Below are 24880 nucleotides of genomic sequence, written 5' to 3'. Positions count from 1 at the left end.
GAATCAGTGGATATCTGCGCCGATGACGCGTGATACGGTGTACACTATCCTCCATAAATATTCTTACACCTTTTTACGTATGCGGAAGAATTTCCTGTTTGTTAATACGACGGCCAAGCATAAAAAACAACGAATAATTTATTTAACCCTGTTCGATTCATATTCGGGTCATATCGTAACTGATCTTCGGATCATAGGAATTTGGAAAGAAAATAAAAATACTGTACAAATCTTCAGTCTTTATTAATTCCATAAATGAAATCCCGTAAAGAAGGAAAGGATCAGTTTGAACGTTGCTACGCATCAGTGACGCAAGCTGATCAATTAGCAATTTAAATTGAGCGTTTGACTCGTGCATCCACTTTTATTGTAACATTCAACGCGTTAATCAGTGAACCGGTGAAAAAAAACCGATGCCATTCAGTGATTCGCATCATTCAACGAGCACATGATTCCGCGTAGAGAGCGTTGCACGAAAGAGTATGAAATGGCCGAGATATTTCTGAACGATAGTGTACGTACGCGAGGAACGAAGCAAGTGGCGCGTGCGCTAGTTCTCCAGGATAGCGGGTTGGGAACGGGGAGGCTGGTAAGGATAGGAAGGGCGGGTAGGGCGGTCAGGACACGGGGGTTGTTCGAGGCGCGAACACGAGCCAGTGCGAAGCTGTCCGTCGCTCGACCCGTGTACGCGCTCCTTCGTTTTTTACACCTACAGCGACCGGTTCCGAAATTACTAATTCCAGAGGTTTTTACTGAAAATCTCGGCGAATCGAAACCACTCTTCGATCAACGCTTACCGCGGTTCCGGGTCGCCTGGATCTTCAACGAATTCGCGTCCGGTTCGTCGAGTGGACAGTTTTTTTGAACGAACGAACGGAAATCGCGAATGTCCGAGAAACAGTACCAAGTATGCGACCTAACGCTACCGTTCGATTATCCTGGAACCCGCAACGTTCGCGAACATTAAAGTCCTTGTAAATTCAATCGGTGAAGTAAGTATCGAAGAATGGCGCTGATCGTTATAGTGAAGAACTTTCAAGGATTGAAGTGCAAGGGAGACAAGGTCGTGAAGGTTGACTTCCGGGGTAAGTTTCGAATCGTATCGGTACCGTTGACAGCACGTCTTAAAGTAGTACGACCTGATCATTCTTAAAGTTAATTAAAAACTTCTTTATATTCTTCCATAACGAAACGTTATCAATTTATTTCATTTTATTTAATGATAATGCAACGAACTCTCGGTACGTAATTTTATGAAAAATTTGTTTTACATCTTATCGTGACGAAAACTAATACCGTTCATGTATCTACTTTCCAATTAATATTTAGTATTAAAGATTTTCCCGCATGTACAAATGTGTACATTTAAACAGATTATTATGTACCATTATGCGAGTTGAAACATTTTTCCTCCCAAATACGTAAGTTAAACAGTACACGTGTAAGTAATTAATACCGGTTTTTGGGCAATTAGGAGATACCGCGCACGCTAAAACGTAATTAGGTAGTCGTAAAATAAAAGATGAAGCTATTTATATTTCAGTTATTGCTTTTTTTATCGAGTCGAGGAAAAGATTTGACCTTGAACATTTTAATAAACGACACTTTCAAACAAATTATTTCGTTTCCACGTTTCAGCGAATAAAAAGGTGTATAAAGTCGTTGACGGATCGAGAAAACGAAGGCATAAAAATTCGTTTAATGAGATTTTAGATTTAACTACCAGGGTAGTTTAGCGTGCTAACTGCTGCAGGAAAAGTTATCGAAAGAACGATTCGAGATAAAGCGAAACGCGTTACAAAGTGGAAATATGTATTTTTAAAAATAACATCGGGATGAGAAGTATTGAAAGTTCGAATCAATCGCACGATCGATACTAGGAAATAACGTGACGGTTGACCCAGTGTCGCGTGTACGATAATTAGCTTTCCACAACAATTTTCTTCGATCCTAAAATCTAATCTATGTAGTTCAAAGCATGAAAGTTTGCTTTTATTGCAATTTGTTACGTATTGTTTTGTTACCGCAAGGTTAATCAGAGGTATCGATTAAAATTAGTTGTTCTATAAATAAATGAAGCATCGAACAGCCACTGCATTATCGCGTTTAATTGAGCACCAGTTCTCGCGACATTTAATCTTTTGGATATTGTTATATTTCATATCCCAACGGGCATTCAGAGGTTTTGCTCTGTTAACTTTTAACGTAATTGAAAAACAACAAATTATTTCATAAACAGCACCGGTCTTTATCTTCTTTATGGTGTAACTGTTCATGAATTTCTGCTGTTGTTCGCGCTTTCAAATAGTTACCGAAGCGAATGTTGATTTTGTATGGATGTTTTAGGGAGCAGGAAGAGTCGATATCGGTTCATGAAATTCGTACAAGTTTCGAATAAAAATCGAGTAATTATTTCTCTTTTATTATTTCGTATTTTTCTTTTCTTGTTTCATCGTGGAAACATTAATAGTAGCAGTTAATACGTAGCTAAATTATCTAACCACAAACCATTCAGTCGTATCGTTTATATAGTAGCACACACCGGCTCGAATTAATTACAACGCACGGCTATTTTTACTATCCACCCACACAAGCGTGTTATCTGCGTTTGCATTTCCGGTAATCGTTTCCTTGAAACGTTAATTGTACTTATAAAAAGAACATATAAATACTGTTCTCTTTTTACGCAATAAATAAATCTGTTTCTCTACTTCCTTCCTCTGCTCTTTTAATTCATTCACTATGCACCAACGTTGCGGAATAATCATACCTATTACGATATGCAAATGGTGTGTACATATACGCTTTAGTTGTAATTATTCATGATACCATCATTTCGGTCCGCAATTTCAACTTTCAAGCTGTTATCTAAGGCGATTAGAATATTGCTAGACTAAAAGCTTTTTTAGTCCTTTAACTATCTCTCTATCGGATTAGATTCGTGCCGATCACCGTAGCTTTTTAAGTGGAAAATCTGATATATATCTTAAGTTTTCATTGAATTTTTCAAAATTATATTCACAGGCATTAGCATGTTAAGACATGATCGGAATCGTGCGGAGAATGAAGATACGATAACGCGATAAAGAAACGTGTACGGTTTGTACAAACTCTTCAGCGATTGATTTACTCTCGAATTAACAAGCGTCGAGGAATATCGCGTACTACCCTTTTATACAGATGCCCGTGAATTGATTGACGCGTTACGGATCGTTATCTTGTTTCCATAGCTTGTCGTGAAACTATGATTTCCATGATACCTAGCGTCAACATTTGATTTAACGTTAGCTTGAGTCAATATTGTCAAGGAATTAATCACTTGAGTGCGTGATAATTTTATAAGTTAAATGTGAAAAATAGTTGATCGAATATCCATTCCCGTCGATTAGTCATAGCTTTAGTTACTGGTCAATTTACAACATTTTGAGACACAGCAATACCCAAAAGGGGAGATTACAGGTGCTAAACGTTCAATTAGCAGGCGGAAGGGAAACACATACTGATAATCCGTTTAGCAAACGCGAGAGAACGCACGACTTATAGTATGCAGAATAGCTGAAGTAGATACATCTCGTGAAAATTACAGTTTATAATTTCGAACATTATCTTGAAGCAGTGGAGTATCGTAACCCAGGTTATTCACTGTTGCTCTTTTCATAAACCAGCGAATTACCTCGCTAATGCAAAGCAGTGCGCGATTTCATGCACGTAAAGCGTACACTTTTTCTTTCGCGGTGGAGGATCAGTTATTTGCTCGGTCACTTGAAGCGCAAACAGAATACTACGGTCCCGTGTTGCGCCCCGCTTAAAAAACAACTCTTTAAATTGCAAATTCGTTGATACAAGAATGCAAACACTATGAAGAATTCGCAATTTTCACGGTGAACGACCGTTTTGCGGTGGCCTGTAAGTATCTGGAGGATACGAGTACGAAACTTGTTCGGCGGGGAGTTAAATAAATCAGTCAGTGGATAGTTGGTTTGGTCACCTCGCGGGACCCAGCAAGAGTATAAAGACAAATTCGCCTTCGAATTTAACAACGTTAACGGTGAATCGTTGGTCGGAAGCCTATACTCCTGTTGGTTAAACTTTCATTTAATCATGCCTGCCCTAGTTCAGGGAGTCCTCGAGCTCGCGTGACATCAACTTCCGCCGCGAGATTTTCTGCTTGACCCCTTTAAAAAACCTTTGGACAGTTTTTTCAGATTCGCTACAGATATTAACGGGTTAATTATCATAGAAATAATCAAGTTCGCGATACACGGTATTACGAACGATCATAGATATTTTTATTCGCCGATTAAAATCAGTAGGGCGATATTAATGGTACTCAGGATTTTCTCTCTTTTTTCACTTTCTAATCGCTTGATCGAATTAAGTCGATTGCGTCGGACAAACGCGTATGGTAAAAATAACTCTCGTAAACAGCTTTGCTGCGAGTTGTAGTTTTTTAACCTTTATTTTGTATCGGAAACTAGGGTTTATTTTGAAAAATGATGAAACGCGACAAATACTTTGAACTTTTCAGGGTATATAAGAACATTCGATAAGGTAGAGCTTTAGCGTTTGTTTCGGTGTGTGACGACGGATGCGACGCTGCCGACGATATAATTTACACGTCATACAGGTAGATAGATACTTTTGCTTCCTTTGCTCTTTGAGCGAATTGCCGTGTACAAAGTGGTTCGCAATAGAGGGGAGTAAAGCGTGAATTTGTAGGACAAACGAGACTTTGTAATCCCAACGTCGGCTTTAACGTAAATAATATCCCGTAGTAACGAACGTTCAGGCTAGTATAGAGTCAAAGGTTGCGTGCAACGACGGAACACAGTTTCGCTGCCTACGAGAAAAACCGTGCGTGCATGTTTGCGTAAAGAACTTTAGCTTTTCTCGCGTTTCACTGTAAATAAAAGTTCGACTAAAGTTAAACGAAGAAATAAGAGTTCGCTAATACGAAGTTTCTAATTCGTTAATAAGAAACGAGTCTTATCTTAACTATTCTCTTTGATAACCGAGTACACGAAAAGAGAATGCTTAACGATTTTTCGACTCGCGTTGTTTCAATTATTCCGCGTTCGCTCACTTTTTGTCATGTCCAGGAAAAAATCTGACCCATACAAGCAGATTTTTTGTTAAAAACTAGGACACAATAATTGGCTGTAAATTGATCGCAGCCAGCGCGAGATTAAACAATTTCTACAGAGTATAAAAGTTCTTTCATAAAATCCCAAAGATTTACACTCCTACTTACGGCTAAACGAGAATAGTTGCCAGCATAGATCGTTTTTTACTCGATAACGGTTTTAAGTAGCTACTTAAAAACGTAAGTGGACTGAACGCGATAAAATATTTTCAATAATAGTACTATCGATATACGTAAAGTGTGTACAAAAATTCCGTTTCATGTTGCAACGGATGTAATTTTTCTACGACGAATTATTTTATGAATGTACCTTGTAAATTTTCAGTGCGAGCGTGAAAGCTTTCTATTGCTGCTTTTCAGGGATTCTAAAATATTTTAAGCTTACATCGCCTTATTTCCCTTTTCCTGCAGCTTCTATATGCAACTAGTCCTTATCGTAAAAAGAAAGTTCGTTTGCATACATTGCTGCCTACGCGAACGAGACTGGTTTGCGATTCTACCGCGATTAGTTTTCTCTTCAAACCATTCCGCAGATTCGTGTATCTATAGAATTTTGTATCGACCTATGAGGCTGTAATAAAATTTTCCTTTGCAGGCGTTCCTCACTACTCGAAATGTTTAGAAGAAAGCGGAGACCACATTGCAGTGGACGAGGTAAGGTCGAGTGGGAATGTTTTTGAAACACTCTCAAATTGTTTCGCAACTGTCTCTTTATAAACGTTTAACTCTTACGCGGCCGCTCATTATCGAATGAAATGCGCTGTCCGTTTAAGCTCAGCTACTCCGTAATTCTGTTTGAAGAGACACAAAAACTCTATAATTGGTTGTCTCGCGAAATCGTTTCCTACGAGTTTAACTAAAAAACGTACAAATAGCTGGTAGATATTTAGAGAGATCAACGTTTGTTTTTCATTAGTCGTTTTTTTTCCCCCGTTTAATCGGCGATAGTCGTGCTTTTGATCTTCCGTATGCCATCGTTATAGAGCGACGCGCGTCACGTTTTCGCTCGAACGAAGTAGGTCTCTCGAATAACTTGCGTCCTTTTATTATTCATACAAATTTTGAGTACGTGGGCGTGTGCAGTTTATACCGGTACGCTTAAAATCCAGGGACCGAACCGTGCTCGTTTCACACAGTTATAACAGCGCACAAATGAATATATTTACATAAAGTTCCGTGTTAGTGTTTGAAAATTTCCTGGAGCCAAAATTCTCGTTGCAGGAGGCAAATGAACAGGCTAAATTGTACGTTCGAGCAGTGTATATCAACCGCTTATCGTGACCCACTTTTTTCTGCCTCGATTAAAAGAAGTAGACGAAAACGCTTTTTGCAATTTAATGCTCTTCGCATTAAATAAATATTCTTGCGGAACTAGTTTTGTTTCATTGTTAGCGTTCGCGTGTTTCTTCTCTAAACTGGACCAAGTACAAGATACATTTTAAATTGCAAAATTAAATCGGACGTACTCGTCGAATTATTTCTGTAATTTAATGGACGACACCTCTTGAGCGCGTAGGTTACAAGTTAATCGTTTCGCTGACCATTAGAGCGAAAACGAACATACGCGATATGGCACGATTTAACAGCAATTATTAACACTTTTCGGTCGATTACGCGCGTTGATTACGAACCCCGCGGATAAACCGATCGTGCAGTTTTATTCGAGACGCGAGCAAAGGTAAAGTGCGTGATCACAGAATCGATTCGAAAGCGGGTCATCACGAATTCCGCTGTAAAAACATTCCGACATTGTGCACGTATATTTGTAATTTATCGTAACGTCCAGCGAGATTTTCTGTATCGCCGTAACCTTATTAGCCGAGAAATCGATAGAAGGGACAAAGTACGATAGTAAACTCCGCGATTAATCGCGACCTCGTTATCGAGTTGGTCAAAACGGAAGTCAATTTCGAGTACTTACGGAAGTATCTCGACAGCGTCGACGACCGATGGCTGTCGCTTCATATTGCGCTCAAATTTCAAAGCCGTTTTACGTGATTCGAATAGGATGACGTAGATGCAGCGATCCATTATATTGTCCCAGTAAGCGGTTGAGGCTTTTAAACATTCTGCTATAATGCTTTTTATCGCTCGTGACATAACGCATCGTCGAACGATCAACGCTCGTGTACTTAAATCTTGAGTTAAGCTACGCGAATCCACCCCGTTCGCTGCATTGATGCATCCAACATGATCCCCTTAATCTAAAAGTTCCACACAAATTTTATACGCTCTGAAATATATCATATTAAATGCATATTGCATTTACCGACAGATTTTATTTATTTTAATGGGCATCGAAACGCTTTAATTGGGATGAAAGTACCACGTACGAGATAAACTTTTATTACATATTTATAATTACACGACTCGCGCTTATATCGTTCTCCACTCTTCTTGTCTAACGTCTGGTTTATTTACAGAATTTCGTTTGGAATTTGGGTAGACCGATCGATGAAGCAGAAGTATTGCAACTGTCAGTTGTCTCCCGAGGGGTTCTCAGGAACGAGAAGGTGCTCGCGAAGTATGGCTTGGTTCTACAAACGGTAGCGAGAGAGGGTCGTATAGTTATCACGGATTCCTTGGTAGATCTGAATAACAAACCTCTTCAGGTATGTTATTCCTCTTCAGGAACTTAAGTGCGCAATCCATAATAGCAGTAACAGCTTCCGTTTTCCATTTTGTTGATCGAGTATCACGGTTCAATTGCTGTGTCCACGGTGAAAAATTGATTTTTCCCCCGGTTTTATAAACGTTTTGAATGATGACGTTTATCCGGTGTACGTTTGTCTATACGCATAGGCTATCATCTGCTTCGAAATTCGGTACAACCCTCCCGACGGTAGTTGCAATCCCTCGGAAATAATGGAGGCATCAGAAATAATGGAGGACGAGCAACAGATGTTGATCGACATCGAACAAAATATCGCGAATCTCGAGAGGAGTCTCGAGCAAGCTAACGCCGGCTCTGGCAGCGGCAAAAGGAAGGGTTCTTGGCACAGTCCAGAGAAAACTTCCAGAAGGGGTTTTCTACAAAGGGGTAGTTCGTTGTCGGCTACGGAGAAGTCAACCGATCGTAAGAGGTGAGACATTCTCGATAAGTCGATACGGCTTCTCGGATTTCTCGCGTATTTTCTTTCGTAATATCCAACTTGTTTCGCTTCCTTGCTCCTTTCTCCCTTTACTTTCCCTGTTGCGTCGCGAAGAATGTAAAATGTCGACTAGAAGCCTTAAGATGGAGATACCGTATCTTCTCTCGATTCATTCGATAGTAGTACATTCGTTACCTTGACACGGCATTTCGATGATCAATAATGGCACTTTTCCGTGCCTGTTCGAAAACAAAGTTCGAAATCGGTGAAAGTTGAAAGTAATTTTAATGACGAACGTAGTACCGAGTAGCCATATAGTAACTATCGCAATTGCAACTTATTTCGTTTAAACAGTAGAAATTCTACGCTGAAGAGTATGAGATCTTTCATGAAGTTGGGTAAGCAGAGACCACCGAGAGCTCGATCTTGCGACAGTGGCTCGGACACCAGAGAATTGCTCGATAGAATGGACTCGAGTTGCGCAACATCCAACGAACCTTCCAGGGCAAACTCGATGACATCTTTGGAGACGAACGTGTCCGATTATGATAGCCAAGTTAGCACGCCCGCGGTGGAACCTCAGGACGCGATCGCGAGACCAACGAAGAAACCAAAACCGAAGGTCTGTCTTTCCTTCCAACGTCCTTTAAACAGTTTCATCGATAGAATCTAAAGCCACAATTGTCGACGTTTTCAATGCAATTAAAACGATATTCAAACAAGCGGTATATCCAATCTTTACAGATAAAATATTTATTTTGCTTTTTCATTTTGGTCCACGATCGATAGTTCATATTCGTCGATTATTACGCGGTTCTTATTTTTCTTTGGCCGTAGCTATAGTAAGGTGGAAGTGACATTAATGAACGGTCGCGTCGCTTGTTAATTCGTTCCGCGTCAGGGTGTCTGAAGGGGTTCGAGTGCAAATAAACGAAGCGCATTGGAGAGGGTGGCATCGGTTCTCGACAGGGAAGGAAAGGAAATAAGTAATTTGCGGAACCAATTGGGTAACGGGTTTTACATAAGAATTAGCTGGGTAGACTTTGACTCAGGGATCGATCGAAATTACCCTTGGAGATATTTCTCCGGAGAGAATCTTCGGAAGCGAGTGCATTTCTATCCGTATAATCTCGTTGCATCGATGTATCGTTCACAGACTACCGACACGGGCCAGACCGCGCTAAAGGCCCAAGATTATCAAGTTTGCATCACGATCATCGAAGCGAGGCAATTGGCAGGTTTGAACATGGACCCGGTGGTTTGCGTGCAAATAGGTGATCAACGAAAATACACTAGCGTCAAGGAATCTACGAACTGTCCATATTACAACGAGGTAACTTTTACTTTCATGAAATTACGTAGCTACATAATTTTCATTTAATTTTTCTTCTACGCGTTTACGATCACTGTTCTTTCGAATAAACGGTTGGACGTATGGACCTTACAATTTATGTCGGCTCTTTTAAGCTAGATACGAAGTAATTTCAAGTCGTGCACATCGTTTAGCACGTTTTATACTACTTTGTGCATTATTTGACGATACGAGACGAACTTCATTTACTTCGAAAATACGTATCGTCGAATAAATGTCACGATGTTTCTCCAAGAAATGAGAAAATAGTAGTAAAATAGTAAAATTCGTAATAGTAGACGCGATTGTCAACGAAATAATTTGAATGATATATTTTTATTTGCAGTACTTTGTCTTCGATTTTCATATGCCGCCCGTAATGCTGTTCGACAAAATCATTACGCTCTCGGTAAGTTCACCTTCCGAATTTCCTCGTTTCTCTAGAGCCGCTGTTTAGAAATGTTAGGAAGCTAATTCGCTTCGAGTTGGACGATCGGTCGTCGACGATATTTTTTCGATAAAACAATGTAATGTGCTGTCAGTAAATCGCCAATCGCGCTTTGCCTTTCACACGGAACGTTTTCGGTAATCGAAAATGTCTGTGATTCGCTTGTAAAGTTCGATGCACCGCAATTTATAGTACTCGAATAGCCGTATACCTGTAGCCACCTGTTCGAGAACAGGTAGCTCGTAAGCGGGAAAGAGAAGTTTACGTGTTCGTTGTTAACGAACGAGTAGAGACTATTTGAAGTGAACACGTTCTACTGATACGCAGGTGCAGCAATCGCGGAATCTCTTACGCGCTAATCTAACGCTGGGCATCTTTAAGTTAGACATCGCGACTGTATGGGCACAACCAGGTACAATTTTTCAACCGTTCGAAAGGACCTCCAAAGACTACATTCCTGATCATTAATAACTGTTTCTCATCGTTTATCGAGCCCATGCCGAAAGACTAAGAATTCAAGGTGGCGCGCGAAATTATACAAGACGTTTCGTACAAAGTGCTTTCCGCTTTAGCGATACAAAGAGATAAACGCGTGAAATGTTAAACTTTGCGTTCGAGTTACAGAAATCGCTGCGGTAGCGATTCGCCGATGTTTAACTCTTGTTCCTCGAAGAGCAATGGTTGTAATTTAGAAGCCATGCAAAATAGCACACGTATTCGGTCGTATTCTCTTTCGGTGTTATATTGCTCCTGACTTGTTACGAAACGTTCGGTATATATTTTACGCTAATCACGCGTCAAGAAAACGTTGCTTTCAAAGGCAATAGGTTCAGTGACTTTTATCACCGTGCATGTTCTTTATTCGTATCAGCGATCTTTCTCTTCCTTATTTAGGACATAAAACATTACGAGCCTGGTTCCTTCGTGACTTTACGATCTTTAGACGAAGAAAAGTGAGAGACTTCCAAGGATCACGCGAACCATGGCGCTGGACGAGAAACAAAGAATGGAAAACAATAAATAAACGAAAGGAAATCTTATCGCGCTTCATCTCCACTTTTTAATCTCGATCTATTTCAACGCATGCGTTTTGTAATATCTTCACGCGCCTATCGCTTACGGTTTCCAAGTCATGCCGCTTCTGTCGCTTAGAATCGCGTGGTTAAAAAAAACAGACAGCTTTTCTCGCAAAAGTTATCGCTCTTAAAAAATGTTAGCTTAAGAACGCATAAATCTAATGACACAGAGCTCGTCGCGTAAGTACGGTAACTGATCAAACCGAATTACCTGTCGATGCAAATAAAAATTTTTGAAAGGTACAAGGACGCACCGGAAGCGGATGACTGCTCAGTTGCACCTTGTCTCGCATATTCATAAATCTTCTTTTATAAATGGTATTTACGATCGTTCGTGAAACGTTTTCCCGCTTCGAACTCTCTTGTCTATTTTCGTGTTACGATGTATCGGACCATTCAGATGCGATTCACATAGTAACGCACACGTTCGCTCTGTAGATCATCAATTTTACCACAAATGGGCGCTGCTGACGGATCCGGACGACGTGGCCGGCGGTCCAAAGGGTTATTTAAAGTGCGACATAAGCGTGATCGGAAAAGGGGACACCGTGAAAATTCCGCCAAAGAGCGAAAAAGACGAGGACGATATCGAGGGAAATCTGCTGCTTCCGGACGGTGTGCCTATCGAGAGACAAAGGGCAAAGTTTATCGTAAAGGTGTACAGAGCCGACGGGCTGCCGAAGATGAACAGCAGCATCATGGCGAACGTGAAGAAAGCTTTTACGGGCGAAGTGAAGGATCTCGTCGATCCTTACGTTCAAGTGTCCTTTGCTGGACTAACGGTACACGATATTTTTATTCCTTTTTAATTAAAAAGATCAATGACCTCTTAATTTAAATCCATGGACGTCGACCCATAGGTGTGTTTAACCAACAAAATAATACAACGAACACAATTTAAAAAGAACTTTTGTGCGATGCAGGGTAAAACGAGCGTTAAGAGGCACAGTTACGCTCCCGTTTGGAACGAGCAGATCGTTTTCTCGGAAATGTTTCCACCCCTTTGTCAAAGGATTAAAATCCAGCTGTGTGACAACGACCCGGTCCATGCTACGGTGATTGGCACCCATTTCGTGGATTTGAAGCAAATCAGCAACGACGGGGAGAAGGGATTTCTTCCTACGTTTGGTCCGGCTTTTATTCACTTTTATGGAAGCATCAGGGATTATAGTCTCATCGACGAGCACTCGACGTTGAACGTTGGTTTGGGAGAGGGAATCTCGTACAGAGCAAGGTATTCGTTGAATAAAATAACTCCAACTTCGTGCTATTATAATAGAAATTAATGCAATGACAATAAAATTCTATCCTGAATAGTACTATTAAAGCAACATGTTACGTCTTCGTAAAAAATGTACAGTTCAATTTATCCTCCGAAATTACGTGATTTATTTAACGTGACCAAGATTTAATTAATAATATCAGCCGCATTGAAACGGAAAATAGAAGTTCAAAGTTATCGATGCCAATCAGATTGGCTTTTGAATCGCGAAAGGTCACAGTTCACCGTGCGTACCGACGATTACTAATAAATTGGTCATTATCACAGATTACTGGTAGCGATCAGAACAGAAATTAGCGACAACGTGGAAATTGCTCCGTCGGAGGTTGAAGTCGAGCCTGCGGTGCCCATCAATGAATTAGCTTACGCCAGAAACGAGGAATTTTTTCTGTTCGCTACGATTATGGACGCGACGATGATCGACAAGAAACTTGGCGACAAACCGTTGTACTTCGAATTATCCATAGGAAACGCAGGCAACGCTTTGGATGGCCACAACGAAAGCTCCAAAGTAAGCGTTCGAAATGGGGAAAAGGGAGGGACGAAGGGTTGAAAGATACGCGTTATCGACGAATAAACTATCCAGCTGAATGACCGTATGACCGATTGACCGAGTAACCGAATAATCGCTGGATAATATAAAGTGAAAGGGAGCAATTCCTGTTACGATACCTATTTTCTGTTTGCGTTAAACTTATACAACGTTTCGATCGGGAAAACTAAATGTAGCTAACGAATTTGTTTCGACCGATTTACTCACGACAGATGTGCGAATTGGGACCAAAGAGCGGAACGAGCGTAGATCAAGAAGAATTACAAGAAGTACTGAGCGGATTCTGGCAGAGTACCACTCCGGCTTGCAAACCGATGACACACGATAAAATTTACTACTTCTTACCGTACTGGGACGACAAACCTTGCCTTCACGTTAGAAGCATTTGGCCCGACTACAGACGCAGAATGTACAACAGCAATATCATCGGTAAAATTGCCGATAAACTGGTAAGTCGAAAAATTACGGGTGAAATGTAACGACTTTATGACCGAAACGATGTCGTAATTTACGGTTGACATTTGATCTTCGATCAGGAAGAAGGACTGTCGGAGACGCAGTTACACGCGGATGATTGCTCGGCTGAAAAAATATTAAAGTCCACCCTGGAGGAATTGAGCAGCAATTGCAATCGATACGTTAGTATCAGCAAATCGAGTCTCACTGGACCCGGAGTTGGAAAAACAAAACTCGATAAAGAAAGGACGAAGCTGTGTCAAAGGGAACTGGAGAATATCGGTATCTTGTCAAGAAATCTGAAAGCGGTGGTCACTAAAAGCAGCTTCAAGGAGAGGTTGAAGACTGCCCAGAGTTACTTGCAGAAATTAAAGTTTCTCCTCGAGGACGTGAGTATATTGCGTGAACTCCAACGAAAACCGAATGTGGTTCTGAATTTATCGGTTACGAGGACCTTTTGCTTTTCAGCCTCAAGATTCTTTGCCCGATATCTTTGTTTGGGTGATCAGTTCTGGAAGACGAGTGGCTTATCAAAGAATTCCTGGCAGAGACTTGATCTACTCGATTGTCGACGAGGAGTGCGGCAGATATTGCGGGAAAGTGCAAACGATGTTTCTTAAAGTATGTCAGCTTCAACTTTTTATCGATATTACTTTATCGATAATGGTTGACATTAATAATAGTGACACGAAGAGACAATGCTCAAATAACCGTAAAATAGCAACATTTGCTATGTCCGCGGTTTCAACATCGTTTACCTATGACCTACCGGTTAAGTACTTTCTCCTGATCCCTTCACTCGTTCATTCATTTCTTTACTCGCTAAGTGCTCTTCCTTCTCTCTTCGAACATTTCGTCCGTCTCGCTCTCGTATACCTCGCTGCCATCTGGCACGTATTATGCACATTCCCTCAAATAGCCGAGTAAACTCTACGTCCCTACTTCTCTGTATCACCTGTTGTACTTTGATCCTCTGAATTTGCTTTCTCTCTTACTCTTTCCCTCTTTTTCAGCCCATTCATTTCTCTATTTCTATTCTTGTCTCTGGTCGCTCGTAATTGTGAGACATCTTCGAAAAAAGTAACGCGATATAATAAATTTGTATTTAACGCGATGTATCGATAGCTTCCAGGCAAAAAGAGATTCGGGCCTTCCGGCTGGGCGATACAAACGAAATTACAAATTTACATGTGGATGGGTATTCTGAAGCATAAAAAGTATTTTATCCAAGGTTTACCAAAAGGATACGAAGTCAGTCACGAGTTGAAGAACGTCGACAGACCTCGTGCTTTACCGCCTACCGTTATTCATTACGTCGAGAAACATGTACGTGTCTGATACATTTCTCAATCCTCTACTCGTTTACTTGAAACAAGCTTCGCGGGAGCCCGGTATCGATGACTCGCTAAGATTTTCGTAATAATTATGTCGAGTAGAAGTTCCAGTTAAGAGCGCACATGTATCAAGCCCGATCTTTGATCGGCAGCGACGCGTCCGGTCTTTCTGACCCGTTCGCCAGAGTGATATGCGGCGAGTTTTGCAAATCTACTCAAGTGATCGACGAAACTCTGAGCCCCACGTGGGACGAGCTCCTTCTTTTCGACGACATCTTGATCTACGGCACCGCCGAAGAGATCAAAAAGGATCCACCGTCTATCGTCATCGAAATCTTCGATCAGGATAAAGTGGTACGTCCGAAACGGTGAAAAGTAATGTCTGTTTTATAATTTCTGTTTTGTATTTAGCCATCGCGATACAAATTTGCCGATTAAACGCAAAAACTATTATCTTCTTGTGATTCTCTTTTTACAGAGTCATTTTGTTACTATGGACATAACACTGCATGAGGACTCTGCTTTAACAGTTTGTATACAATATACGACATTCATACGGTATCGAATCACACGATTCACTACATGCCACACAACTCGATCACCGTAGGTAACACGTATGCGCACGAAACATGCTTGTACGTTCTTCTTTTCTGGCATCGAACAGTATTTTATAGTTAATTATTTTTCATGTCTATGATTTTTTTAATTTGGTTGTCTTAGGAAGCATGTAATTCGACTATGAAAAATTTCCAGTTTATCTATCGTAGTTCATCGTTGAAAAAATGATAAAATTATCTATTTTCTATCAATCTTTGTCGATTAACTACTATTCTAACGAATGGTCCATCGATCACGAGTTACTAGATATACGATTCATAAAAAACCTTTTCCGACATTGATCGCGTTAACATATCCACGAAATCTGGTGAGCCCTAACTCGAAGATTGAAATACGGACCGGTAACTTTTCAGGGAAAATCAGAGTACATAGGACGAGCAGTCGCGCGTCCTCACGTGAAACTCGCCTCGGAATGTTACACGCCACCGGAATTTCCGCCATCGTTGGAATGGTACGACGTGACCAGAGGTGCCGCGAGAGCTGGTGAGCTTCTCGCCGTTTTCGAATTGCTCGAATATCCTTCGGCGAAAGAGTACGGATTCCCGACGCTACCAGATCCGAAAGAAAAATTGGTACAAACGCCTACCTCCGTTCAAGACCAGGGACCTATTCTTCCGGTACCGGTTGGTATTCGACCGACCCTGTCAAAATATCGGTGGGTACTTTATGTTTCAAAATAGTGCGATTAGTTCAGTGCCTGAAAAATATCTACTCTTCGTATTCGTCGCAGAATCGAAGTCTTATTTTGGGGTTTGAGAGACCTGAAGAGAATACACTTGATGACCGTGGACAAGCCTCGCGTGGATGTCGAATGCGCCGGTCACATCCTCTATTCGTCGGTTATATCGAATGCGAAGAAAAATCCAAATTTCAATACACCTATCAAATTTTTGGAATTAGAGTTACCTGAACAAGAACTGTATCGACCACCCTTAACGATAAGAGCGGTCGACTGCAGAAGCTTTGGTCGATACACTTTGGTCGGTACTCATACGATAAATTCCATTCATAAATACATGTACTGTCCGCAAACGAAGAAAGCCAAGGACGCGGAAGATCGAAAAAAGAATCTGTATCAGTTACAACAATATTCAGCAGGTACTTTTGAGCGCGAGAAACTGAAACGAGAACAGAATTCTTTATTCTTGAATTTTTTTACATAGGTTTCGACTCATCGAAAATGAAATATCAGCAAACATCTGTGCCAGAATCTTTAACCGATATCGAATTTAATGCCGGAGACACGATCATTACTCTAGGTACAGAACTGGCTTGGCCAACGAAGAAGGACAAAACAGAGCAGAACATACGAAAGAAGCAAAGCTTGGTTAACGATGCGAGTACAGGCGAGTTTATTGAACGAGCATATAACGTTTGTTTACGGAGAAGTAAATTTAGAAGCATGTAAAGTTTAAGATCAACTAAATGTTTTTCTCAGGTGATTTCGCTAGCTTCGAAGACGAGGACGGTTGTCAAGATTGGTGGACAAAATACTTCGCTTCCGTCGAAGCGATGATAGAAGAGAACAAAGAACTCCGTAGAGAGAAACCGATGTTTCAAACACAGTCAAATGGAAACGTTCCGATGTATTTGGAAGAGAATTATTCCCATAATCAAACGAACGCGTCGGGAGAGAAAAGCCCCGGTGTTACCGCGAAGAAACTATTTGGCCTAAAGTCTACCGCGAACGCGGCAAGGTTCGTTTCGAAGATCAGTCCCAAGTATCAGAAATTCCCCAAAACGGCGCTATTGAAAATTTATCCGAACGAATTGGAGGCTCAGCCACAATTCGAACAGTTCAAGGAATGGTTGCACACGTTCGAGCTGTATCGAGGGAAGAAGACCGGGGATGAACCAGAAGACGAGTCCAGAATAGTAGGAAGCTTTAAGGGCGCATTGAAAGTGTACAAATGGCCTCTTCCTAGAGATCTGATAGACCACACGGTGATGGGATTCGATCCGCAATACGGTTTCTTTCAAGGTGTCCCTTCGAACGAACCGATCCATGTGCTGGTGCGAGTATACATTGTCAAGGCAAACGATCTTCATCCTTGCGATTTGAACGGAAAGGCCGATCCGTACGTTGTTCTGCAATTGGGCGGCAAGAGAATCAGTGACAAGGAACATTATGTTTCGAAACAGCTTAATCCAGTATTTGGCAAGTATGTACCGATCATTCGGGTATCTTTAGAATATCGAACAAATTCTTACACTATATTTTATTTGCAAGATGTTTCGAGATAGAAGCAACCTTCCCGCAGGACTCGTTGTTAACCGTGCAGGTATTGGACTGGGATTTGGTCGGTGCAGATGACATGATCGGTGAAACGAAAATCGATTTGGAAAATCGGTTCTACAGTAGACACCGTGCTACCTGTGGTTTAGCCAAGAAATACGACGAGTGAGTTTCTAACATAGAAAGTTTGTATAATAGATTATACTTATTTTATGAAAAGAGGGTTCTATTGAAGTGGCAAGGTATATTTTGTACGGTCCAAAAAAAAATAATTTCAGAAAAAACGACATAGTTATTAAAATTTAAGTATTCCAGATCTGGTTATAACAAGTGGAGAGATGCGATGAAACCGACGCAAATTTTATCGAAACTCTGTAAAGAGGGAAAGGTTGACGGTCCTATGTATTCGCATGGAAAAGTGACGATAGGAAGGAAGACGTTCTCGTTGTCGAACGAAGAAATGGAATACTATGTTCATACAAAAGGTAATAGCGATTCAATACGCCTACGTAACATCCTTTGACAAAAATAATCCGAAGCAATCGTCGCGGGTAATTTTTTACCTTTTCACCATCTTTACCACTTACCGTCAGGCATAGAAGAACAGCTTGCATTAGCGGTTCTCCATCAATGGCATAATTTCCCAAGAATCGGTTGCGCCTTGGTACCGGAACACGTAGAAACGCGCCCCCTTTACAATCCAGAGAAACCAGGTATCGAGCAAGGAAAGTTGGAAATGTGGGTCGACATGTTTCCCATGGATATGCCTTCGCCAGGACCATCGATCGATATTTCACCGAGGAAACCCAAAAGTTACGAACTTAGGATCATTATTTGGAACACCGACGACGTTGTATTAGAAGACGATGCATTTTTCACTGGCGAGAAGATGAGCGACATTTACGTGAAAGGGTATTATGCTTAATGCTTTTATAAATTTACGAATAATTCGATGGTGTTAGAAATAAAAAACGCTTCAATGAATAAATTTGTTTAACAATGTATTTTTCGTAAATTCGATAGATGGTTAAAAGGTCCGGAGGATTGTCAGTCGACGGATATTCACTACAGATCTTTAACCGGAGAAGGAAATTTTAATTGGCGCTTTATATTTCCGTTTGATTATTTGGTGGCGGAGGAGAAAATTGTTATCAATCGAAAGGAAAGTCTCTTCAGCTGGGACGAGACCGAATGCAAGATTCCAGCTCGTTTGGAATTACAAGTAACAAAATTATTCGTAAAATAACTTTCTTTCAACCTTGTATGTTTTCGTAACCATCGCTTTTAAGGTTTGGGATGCAGATCATTTCTCGGCCGATGATTTTCTGGGTGCCATTACGCTCGATTTAAATCGATTTCCTCGTGGTGCGAAAAATAGCAAACTCTGTACGTTAAGCATGTTGAAAACAGACGGTTCTGTGCCGACGGTAAATATTTTCAAGCAAAAGCGCATAAAAGGCTGGTGGCCATTTTACGTGAAGAAGGAAAACGAAGACATGGAATTAACGGTAAATTTCGAATTGCATTCAACTTTCGAATACGAATCATTTTTATGAGAATTTTGAAATATTTTGCAAACGGTAGGGTAAAGTAGAAGCTGAAATTCATTTATTAACGAAAGAAGAAGCTGAAAAAAATCCTGCTGGCTATGGTAGGAACGAACCAGATCCGCTCGACAAACCAAAGTAAGCAACATTTCAAGAATACATCTAATGGAATAATTTTCAATTCAATTATATTGCTTCTTCCTTGTTTCAGACGACCCGATGCGTCATTTATGTGGTTCTTGAATCCTTTGAAATCCATCAAATACATAGTATGGCACAATTACAAATGGGCAATTTTGAAAGCGTTCGTAACAATCGGATTATTAGTACTCGTATTATTATTCTTCTATGCAATACCGGGTTACTCTGTTAAAAAATTGTTGGGAGCTTAATACGACTCGCAAGCTTCAGTCGTACGTATGATCGTGATATTTTTGATAAGAGACGAAATTTAATGTGATCGTATTCACCGTTTAATTTTATAACTACAAGTTGAAACGTTGAAAAAAATAGTTTTCTCGTCTACTAACAATTCGTATTAACAATCGCTTTACTACTGTATGTTATATGTATACTTATACATATACCTACGTATATCGTATGTAGACGTGCGTGTTATGCAAAACGATAGAACACATTTTCTCAAAATCTGATGTTTATCCGCTTTGCACTGTATTTATCACATACATTTGAAAATGATAGGCCTTAATAGTTCAATTATTCAGCTTATCTCTATTATTTTAGATGCCTCGAAAATGTTTTCTCTTTTCAAGAAATTTTAAATAGCGCAATAAAAGAAATGGTTGTTTTCGTAAAACAACTAATTTTAATAAATTATTGCTGTATAGTGGACCAACGAAACAATGGCAAAACAAAAATGTATATAAATAGCAGTACAATAAACAATTAGAAAATATTAGATGCAGAACAATAATGCGTGTAACATATATATATAACGTTTTTACTTATGAAACATTTCGTTATAAATATTATATTTTACCTTTTTGTAAATAGATAGTATAACGTAAGTAACGTGTATTTAATGATTAATAAAATATATTTAAAAGTAAACGATAACCAAGTATTTTTTTTATAAATCCGTGGACAGTGCTCCAAATTTATTAACTACTTGTGGTATTTCTGATTCTTCGCTTGACGTATCATCGGAATTATCAAAATCCTCTTTCTTTTGTTGTTTTTGACTTTCTGAACGTTCTTCTTCATCCATTTCATCTTCAGACGACAAATACACTTTACCCGCGTCATTAAAATCTTCTCCTTTGTTTCTAGCTTGAATCCATCTTACTATTTCAACTTCTGGATGATTCTCCCAGTTTTCTATAAAATTATATGTTATCGAGCATTATCGATTACATTTCAAAACGATAAATTACTTTTATTTCTATGTAGCAAAAATTACCTTTATTAACGACCCAGTCCGGTGGGTAAACGTATATACAGATTTTTCCTTCAAGCGCCATTCTCAGTAAGGAATTGGCTGCTCTATAACTATCGAATCTGCCGGTTCGTGCAGTTACAAAATTCCGTTTTAAAGCCCAACCATCACAAATGTCCATAGCGGACCATGTGTCGTCGTTATCCGGATGTGGTATTTTCAGTAATTTCGGTAAATCTATTCGTTCGGCTAAAAATTTAATTGTTGTATATGGTTCCCTAACTTGAGCTATTGGGAAGGAACCCATTAATATTTGTAATTGTTTTGGGACAGTAGATGGGAACACCAGCCCTGGGCAATCGCAGAGACACACAGTTTTTGTAAGGTATATGGTTTGGAAATGTTTAGTGTGTCCAGGTGTACGTGATACACTTACAACCTTTTTTCCTGCAAAAATTGTTGTTGACCAATTATTTAGCATATCGTTGCTCCTCTATAATTCGATCAAACATAGATGCTTACCCATTAAAGCATTCATTAAAGATGATTTTCCTACATTTGGAGTTCCGATACATCCAATGGTTAAAACTCCATTTTTATAACGCTCATGCTCGAAATAACTCGTATCTTCTTTCTCGATTGTTACGCTATCTTTATGACTGACGTCGTCGAGATCAAATTCCATTTGCATCTCTTCTTGAATTTTACTGTGCCAAGAAGTTAAATCTACGTTATCTCCAACAATTTGTTTGCAAGTATCTAGTAATTTTTGTGCTCCTTCTGCGGCCATCCTTAATTTTCCTTTTCTACGTCTTTGCTTTACTCCTTCTGTTTCACTTATGTTTCCACGCAAATTGTAAGTAGGATACGATGTAAACATTAGAATGTGTAATTTAGGATACATTTTATGGAAATATTCTTTCCATGCTACTACTAAAGCTGGAGGAGCTAAATCAACTTTGTTTAATACTAAAATCATGTCTTTTTTCAATTCATTTGTTACATAAGAGTATAAATATGGAGGAAACATTAATACAGGATATCTAATGTCAACAATAATTAATAGAATATCAGACATTTCTAAAACTCTCCATAATTGTCTCCAGGTTTCTAAATTTAATTCAAAGTAACTGACAGTACTCAACTTTCCCATATCTTTCAAATATTCCTAAAGACAAGAATTTATTAACTGATAGCAAAGCTACATGTAAACAGATGTAAATGAGAATTATAACCGCTTACGGTAAAATACTTTTGTTCTCTCATTTCTAATTGTTCTTTTGACATATTAAAATCCCATGGTGGTCTTTTGGGTATGTCAATTTCTGGTGGAAAATAATCATCAGAAACTTCTTGCTCTTTGATAGATAAAGGTTCTATAGCATTTCTAGCTTGCTCCTTTCGTTTCATTAACTCTTCCTTGCTTTCTTGGAAGAATTGTAAGGCATATCTGTTTTTGGAAGAATTGTCATCTTTTGGCTGTTTGTTGATCTTTTGTACTGCGTTGAATCCCAAACTATCACTATGATCTGTTCTTTCTTCATAAGCTCTGCTATGACTTCCAGCTTTGAATTATAACATAAAATTAGTTATTTTACATATTTAATGCACACAATTAATTTCTTATTATTATATTATACATACTGAGTAAGGTAGAAGTTTGTCGATGTTTTTTAGCTTGCAATTGTTGCTTTTTTGCTTTGCCGCTAAACGGTTTCTTTCTTGTTCCTTGTGGCATTTTGTCGGTTATCTTAACCTCATAGATCTGACAAATGTTTTTTTTTCAACTTTAATAACGTAACTTATACGTTAATCGATACGTCTTAAATACTTGCGTATATACATATAGCTGTAATCTAGATTTAAAGAATTATTCAGAATAAGTAAGTTATAGAAAAAACATTAGCAGTACTCGATTTCAAAAATCCATATTGCTGGTGCGTATTTGGACTAACTCTGAATCGGACCGACTCCGAATGTGTAAATCTGGTCATGTGGTGTGGAGCTGCGCTAATTGTTGCAGTATAAATATTATGTGAATTGTATAATCTATAGTATTTAATACAAACAATGATTATCCCAGTTTTAAATTTAGTATTTAAATAAATGCAACTTTATAAAAGAATATGATTAACAGTAACAAAATTGTGTAAATCATAGGATCAGTGATCATTTTTGCATAACCTTAATACTATAAACAACGGTTAATTTAAAGATTGTTATTAACATTCAATATGTACTCTGTATTACGAAAATCTAATATACCGATAAATGTTATTCGGAAATATGCTAGTACTGCTGTAAGTGAGACAAGTACAATAGAGTATCCACCTATATTAGATACATCTTATAAAGCTACGGTTAAAAGAAAGGATGAAGTCTGGCATAATAAAATTAAAAAGCTAGAAAGTGTAGAAGAAAAATTATTTGGAATTAATATGCCACGTTTCTATGGTTGGAAATCATTGCATTTAAAAGAAGGTTTTGCTCCATACGATTCATTGGGACATGCTCAATATATTACACGAACTCATCTTGTAAACACTCACGAGTTACCTGATTTTTATAGTAATATTATCACATCCGAACAATTGGATGCTTTGGTAGAAATTGTTAAAAGCCATATAAAAAATATTCTTAGTTTTGAATATTACAATAGGCTGTAAGTATAAGCATATAAAATTTCAACTAATAATTTTTATTTTCAGTTCAACAAAAAATTATTGATTATTATTTTTCAGCTTATATATTATATATAAATAATGTATTACTATGTTGCAGAAGAGAACATGAAATAACAATAAAAACATCAGAAGATAAAAAGAAACTACAGGATGATGTTGTACGTACGCTTGTTTATCAAATCAACAGAATCTTACTAACTACTTTGTCTTCTACTTTACCGCATTTATTAGAAACTCAAATAGATTATGAACCAAGAGTGGAAGCATTTTGGTTTGCGGGTGGCATAGATCCTCCAACTTTACTTAGAAAGGCAAAAGCAAACTTCAAACGTCAAAAAGAATATGCGGATGACCCTGTTAATATGCCCGTTCAATATCTTGGTTCTCCAATCCTACAATTAAGACACGAGTTCCCTCTAAAAGAAATTGTTTCGTCAGACAAATATACCAGTACAGAACTAAGTGTTCCTCAATTTAAACTTGATCCTAGGACACTAGGATATACCTTTTCATATAGACACGCTACATCTATACCTGGATTTTGGCCTGGCGATCCAGCTGAATTTGGCTTATTATCTTACCATAATTCCAATAATTTGGAAAATAATTTGGAAAATTTGCAAAATAATTTGGAATATTATTATGAAGATTCATACATGGTGCAAGCTATTTTTGCTTCATATAGTTGGTTGTTATCCCAAGCTTCTTATCAAGGTATTAAAAATAATTTTGATATCTATAAACAGAATTCTAATATCATTGTATGTAACAGATTTATGGTTATAAAAATATTTTAGACTCAAAAAATTTTCTTGTGTTTCTAATTTCAGGTTTTTCTACTGTAAATGATATAACGTATCCATTAACCACTCAAACGATTCTGACAAATGGTCGGCTGTGGTCGTTTTGTGTTTATCAATTAAATACTACATTAGTGCATTCAGAATATGCAGATGAAAATCCTAAACGTAATTTATGTTGGATAACAAAACCAACAAAATTGTTTGATACAGTAGAGGAGGGAAACATTCATGGGTTTAATGAAGATGTTTTAAAGACATTACTTAAATTTTATGTCAATGTACCCGAAGAAAGGTTTAACGTGAATATGAAACCGTATTTAGGAGAAAAAGTGAAGCACCTTGCCGATATTGAAGATCGTGATCGCAGAGTCTGGTTAGAAAAGGGTTTTAAACATATCATGTCAAATAGACCAAGACATTAGTACGTAATTCATTGCATACAGGAAGAATTTAAAATTTATGATTTGATAATTACATATTAATTACTTTTTCTTTTTGTTTTATAGTCAAATTCCAGAGATTCATGCTTGGCAGAAAATTTACTTGATCGATAATAAAACTCGACCTCTGGACAAGAAACGCGATCCATGGGAGTTTGGTTACCGACCTAGAAAACGTAGAATGGATGATCATTTGCCAATCTATGTACCAAGATGTTTAAGAGCGAATCCGAAAAAACGTGGTAAAGATCGTTGGGCAAAAACGTATTATCCAGATGCATAAAACGATTGTTTTATCTCCCTTTAGTGTAAATATTTTTAATAATAACAAGCCAAACAACTACTTGAATTTTCATTAATATAAATAACTTAAATCGATGGTTTTCTTTTTTGATCCCCACAAGGTAGTTTTATTTCATAT

The 24880-nt window shown here is 38.7% G+C and overlaps 3 protein-coding genes across 9 annotated transcripts; 2 read left to right on the top strand and 1 right to left on the bottom strand.

The window, feature by feature from the left end:
* Positions 1 to 614: 614 nt before the first annotated feature.
* On the top strand, positions 615 to 19528 carry LOC100875454 (otoferlin). 7 transcript variants are annotated; one of them, XM_012285193.2, is made up of 28 exons: positions 620 to 1085; positions 5739 to 5797; positions 7567 to 7755; positions 7946 to 8226; positions 8593 to 8857; positions 9392 to 9568; positions 9933 to 9995; positions 10362 to 10446; positions 11549 to 11892; positions 12034 to 12344; positions 12660 to 12903; positions 13158 to 13394; positions 13482 to 13790; positions 13870 to 14022; positions 14527 to 14727; positions 14838 to 15089; positions 15214 to 15264; positions 15707 to 16008; positions 16084 to 16451; positions 16517 to 16699; positions 16792 to 17515; positions 17584 to 17754; positions 17905 to 18074; positions 18183 to 18501; positions 18613 to 18811; positions 18879 to 19097; positions 19174 to 19274; positions 19348 to 19528. In XM_012285193.2, the coding sequence occupies exons 1-28, from the start codon at positions 1007 to 1009 to the stop codon at positions 19526 to 19528; spliced, it is 6237 nt and encodes a 2078-aa protein (XP_012140583.1). In that variant the 5' UTR covers positions 620 to 1006. The 7 variants fall into 7 exon arrangements, with proteins under 7 accessions (XP_076388300.1, XP_012140583.1, XP_012140582.1 ...); XM_012285192.2 differs by having other exon boundaries at positions 8590 to 8857; XM_076532183.1 differs by lacking the exon at positions 15214 to 15264.
* Positions 19529 to 19586: 58 nt separating this feature from the next.
* On the bottom strand, positions 19587 to 22312 carry Ns4 (Nucleostemin 4). Its single transcript, XM_003703195.3, has 5 exons — positions 22177 to 22312; positions 21775 to 22097; positions 21055 to 21700; positions 20557 to 20979; positions 19587 to 20474 (listed from the first exon to the last, which is right to left on the bottom strand). The coding sequence occupies exons 1-5, from the start codon at positions 22268 to 22270 to the stop codon at positions 20227 to 20229; spliced, it is 1734 nt and encodes a 577-aa protein (XP_003703243.1). The 5' UTR covers positions 22271 to 22312; the 3' UTR covers positions 19587 to 20226.
* Positions 22313 to 22766: 454 nt separating this feature from the next.
* mRpS30 (mitochondrial ribosomal protein S30) lies at positions 22767 to 24837 on the top strand. Its single transcript, XM_003703196.3, has 4 exons — positions 22767 to 23194; positions 23314 to 23930; positions 24047 to 24440; positions 24526 to 24837. The coding sequence occupies exons 1-4, from the start codon at positions 22767 to 22769 to the stop codon at positions 24740 to 24742; spliced, it is 1656 nt and encodes a 551-aa protein (XP_003703244.1). The 3' UTR covers positions 24743 to 24837.
* The last annotated feature ends 43 nt before the right edge of the window (positions 24838 to 24880 follow it).

The sequence above is a fragment of the Megachile rotundata genome, chromosome 5 (assembly GCF_050947335.1).
Source record: "Megachile rotundata isolate GNS110a chromosome 5, iyMegRotu1, whole genome shotgun sequence".
NCBI lineage: Eukaryota > Metazoa > Arthropoda > Insecta > Hymenoptera > Megachilidae > Megachile > Megachile rotundata.
Note: the sequence above shows the minus strand (reverse complement) of the source record. Positions and strands in the feature narration are given on the sequence as shown.

Excerpts from the sequence above, each read along its gene's own strand:
- Ns4 (XM_003703195.3), bottom strand. The coding sequence starts at position 22,270 with ATGCCACAAGGAACAAGAAAGAAACCGTTTAGCGGCAAAGCAAAAAAG. Across the intron at positions 20,980-21,054 it reads TTTAATGAATGCTTTAATGG|GAAAAAAGGTTGTAAGTGTA; the intron begins GTAAGCATCTAT and ends CAATTTTTGCAG. Across the intron at positions 20,475-20,556 it reads GGACTGGGTCGTTAATAAAG|AAAACTGGGAGAATCATCCA; the intron begins GTAATTTTTGCT and ends ATAATTTTATAG.
- mRpS30 (XM_003703196.3), top strand. The coding sequence starts at position 22,767 with ATGTACTCTGTATTACGAAAATCTAATATACCGATAAATGTTATTCGG. Across the intron at positions 23,195-23,313 it reads TTTGAATATTACAATAGGCT|AAGAGAACATGAAATAACAA; the intron begins GTAAGTATAAGC and ends ACTATGTTGCAG. Across the intron at positions 23,931-24,046 it reads ATCCCAAGCTTCTTATCAAG|GTTTTTCTACTGTAAATGAT; the intron begins GTATTAAAAATA and ends TTCTAATTTCAG.
- LOC100875454 (XM_012285192.2), top strand. The coding sequence starts at position 1,007 with ATGGCGCTGATCGTTATAGTGAAGAACTTTCAAGGATTGAAGTGCAAG. Across the intron at positions 14,728-14,837 it reads TTCATTACGTCGAGAAACAT|AAGTTCCAGTTAAGAGCGCA; the intron begins GTACGTGTCTGA and ends TATGTCGAGTAG. Across the intron at positions 16,700-16,791 it reads GGTTAACGATGCGAGTACAG|GTGATTTCGCTAGCTTCGAA; the intron begins GCGAGTTTATTG and ends TGTTTTTCTCAG.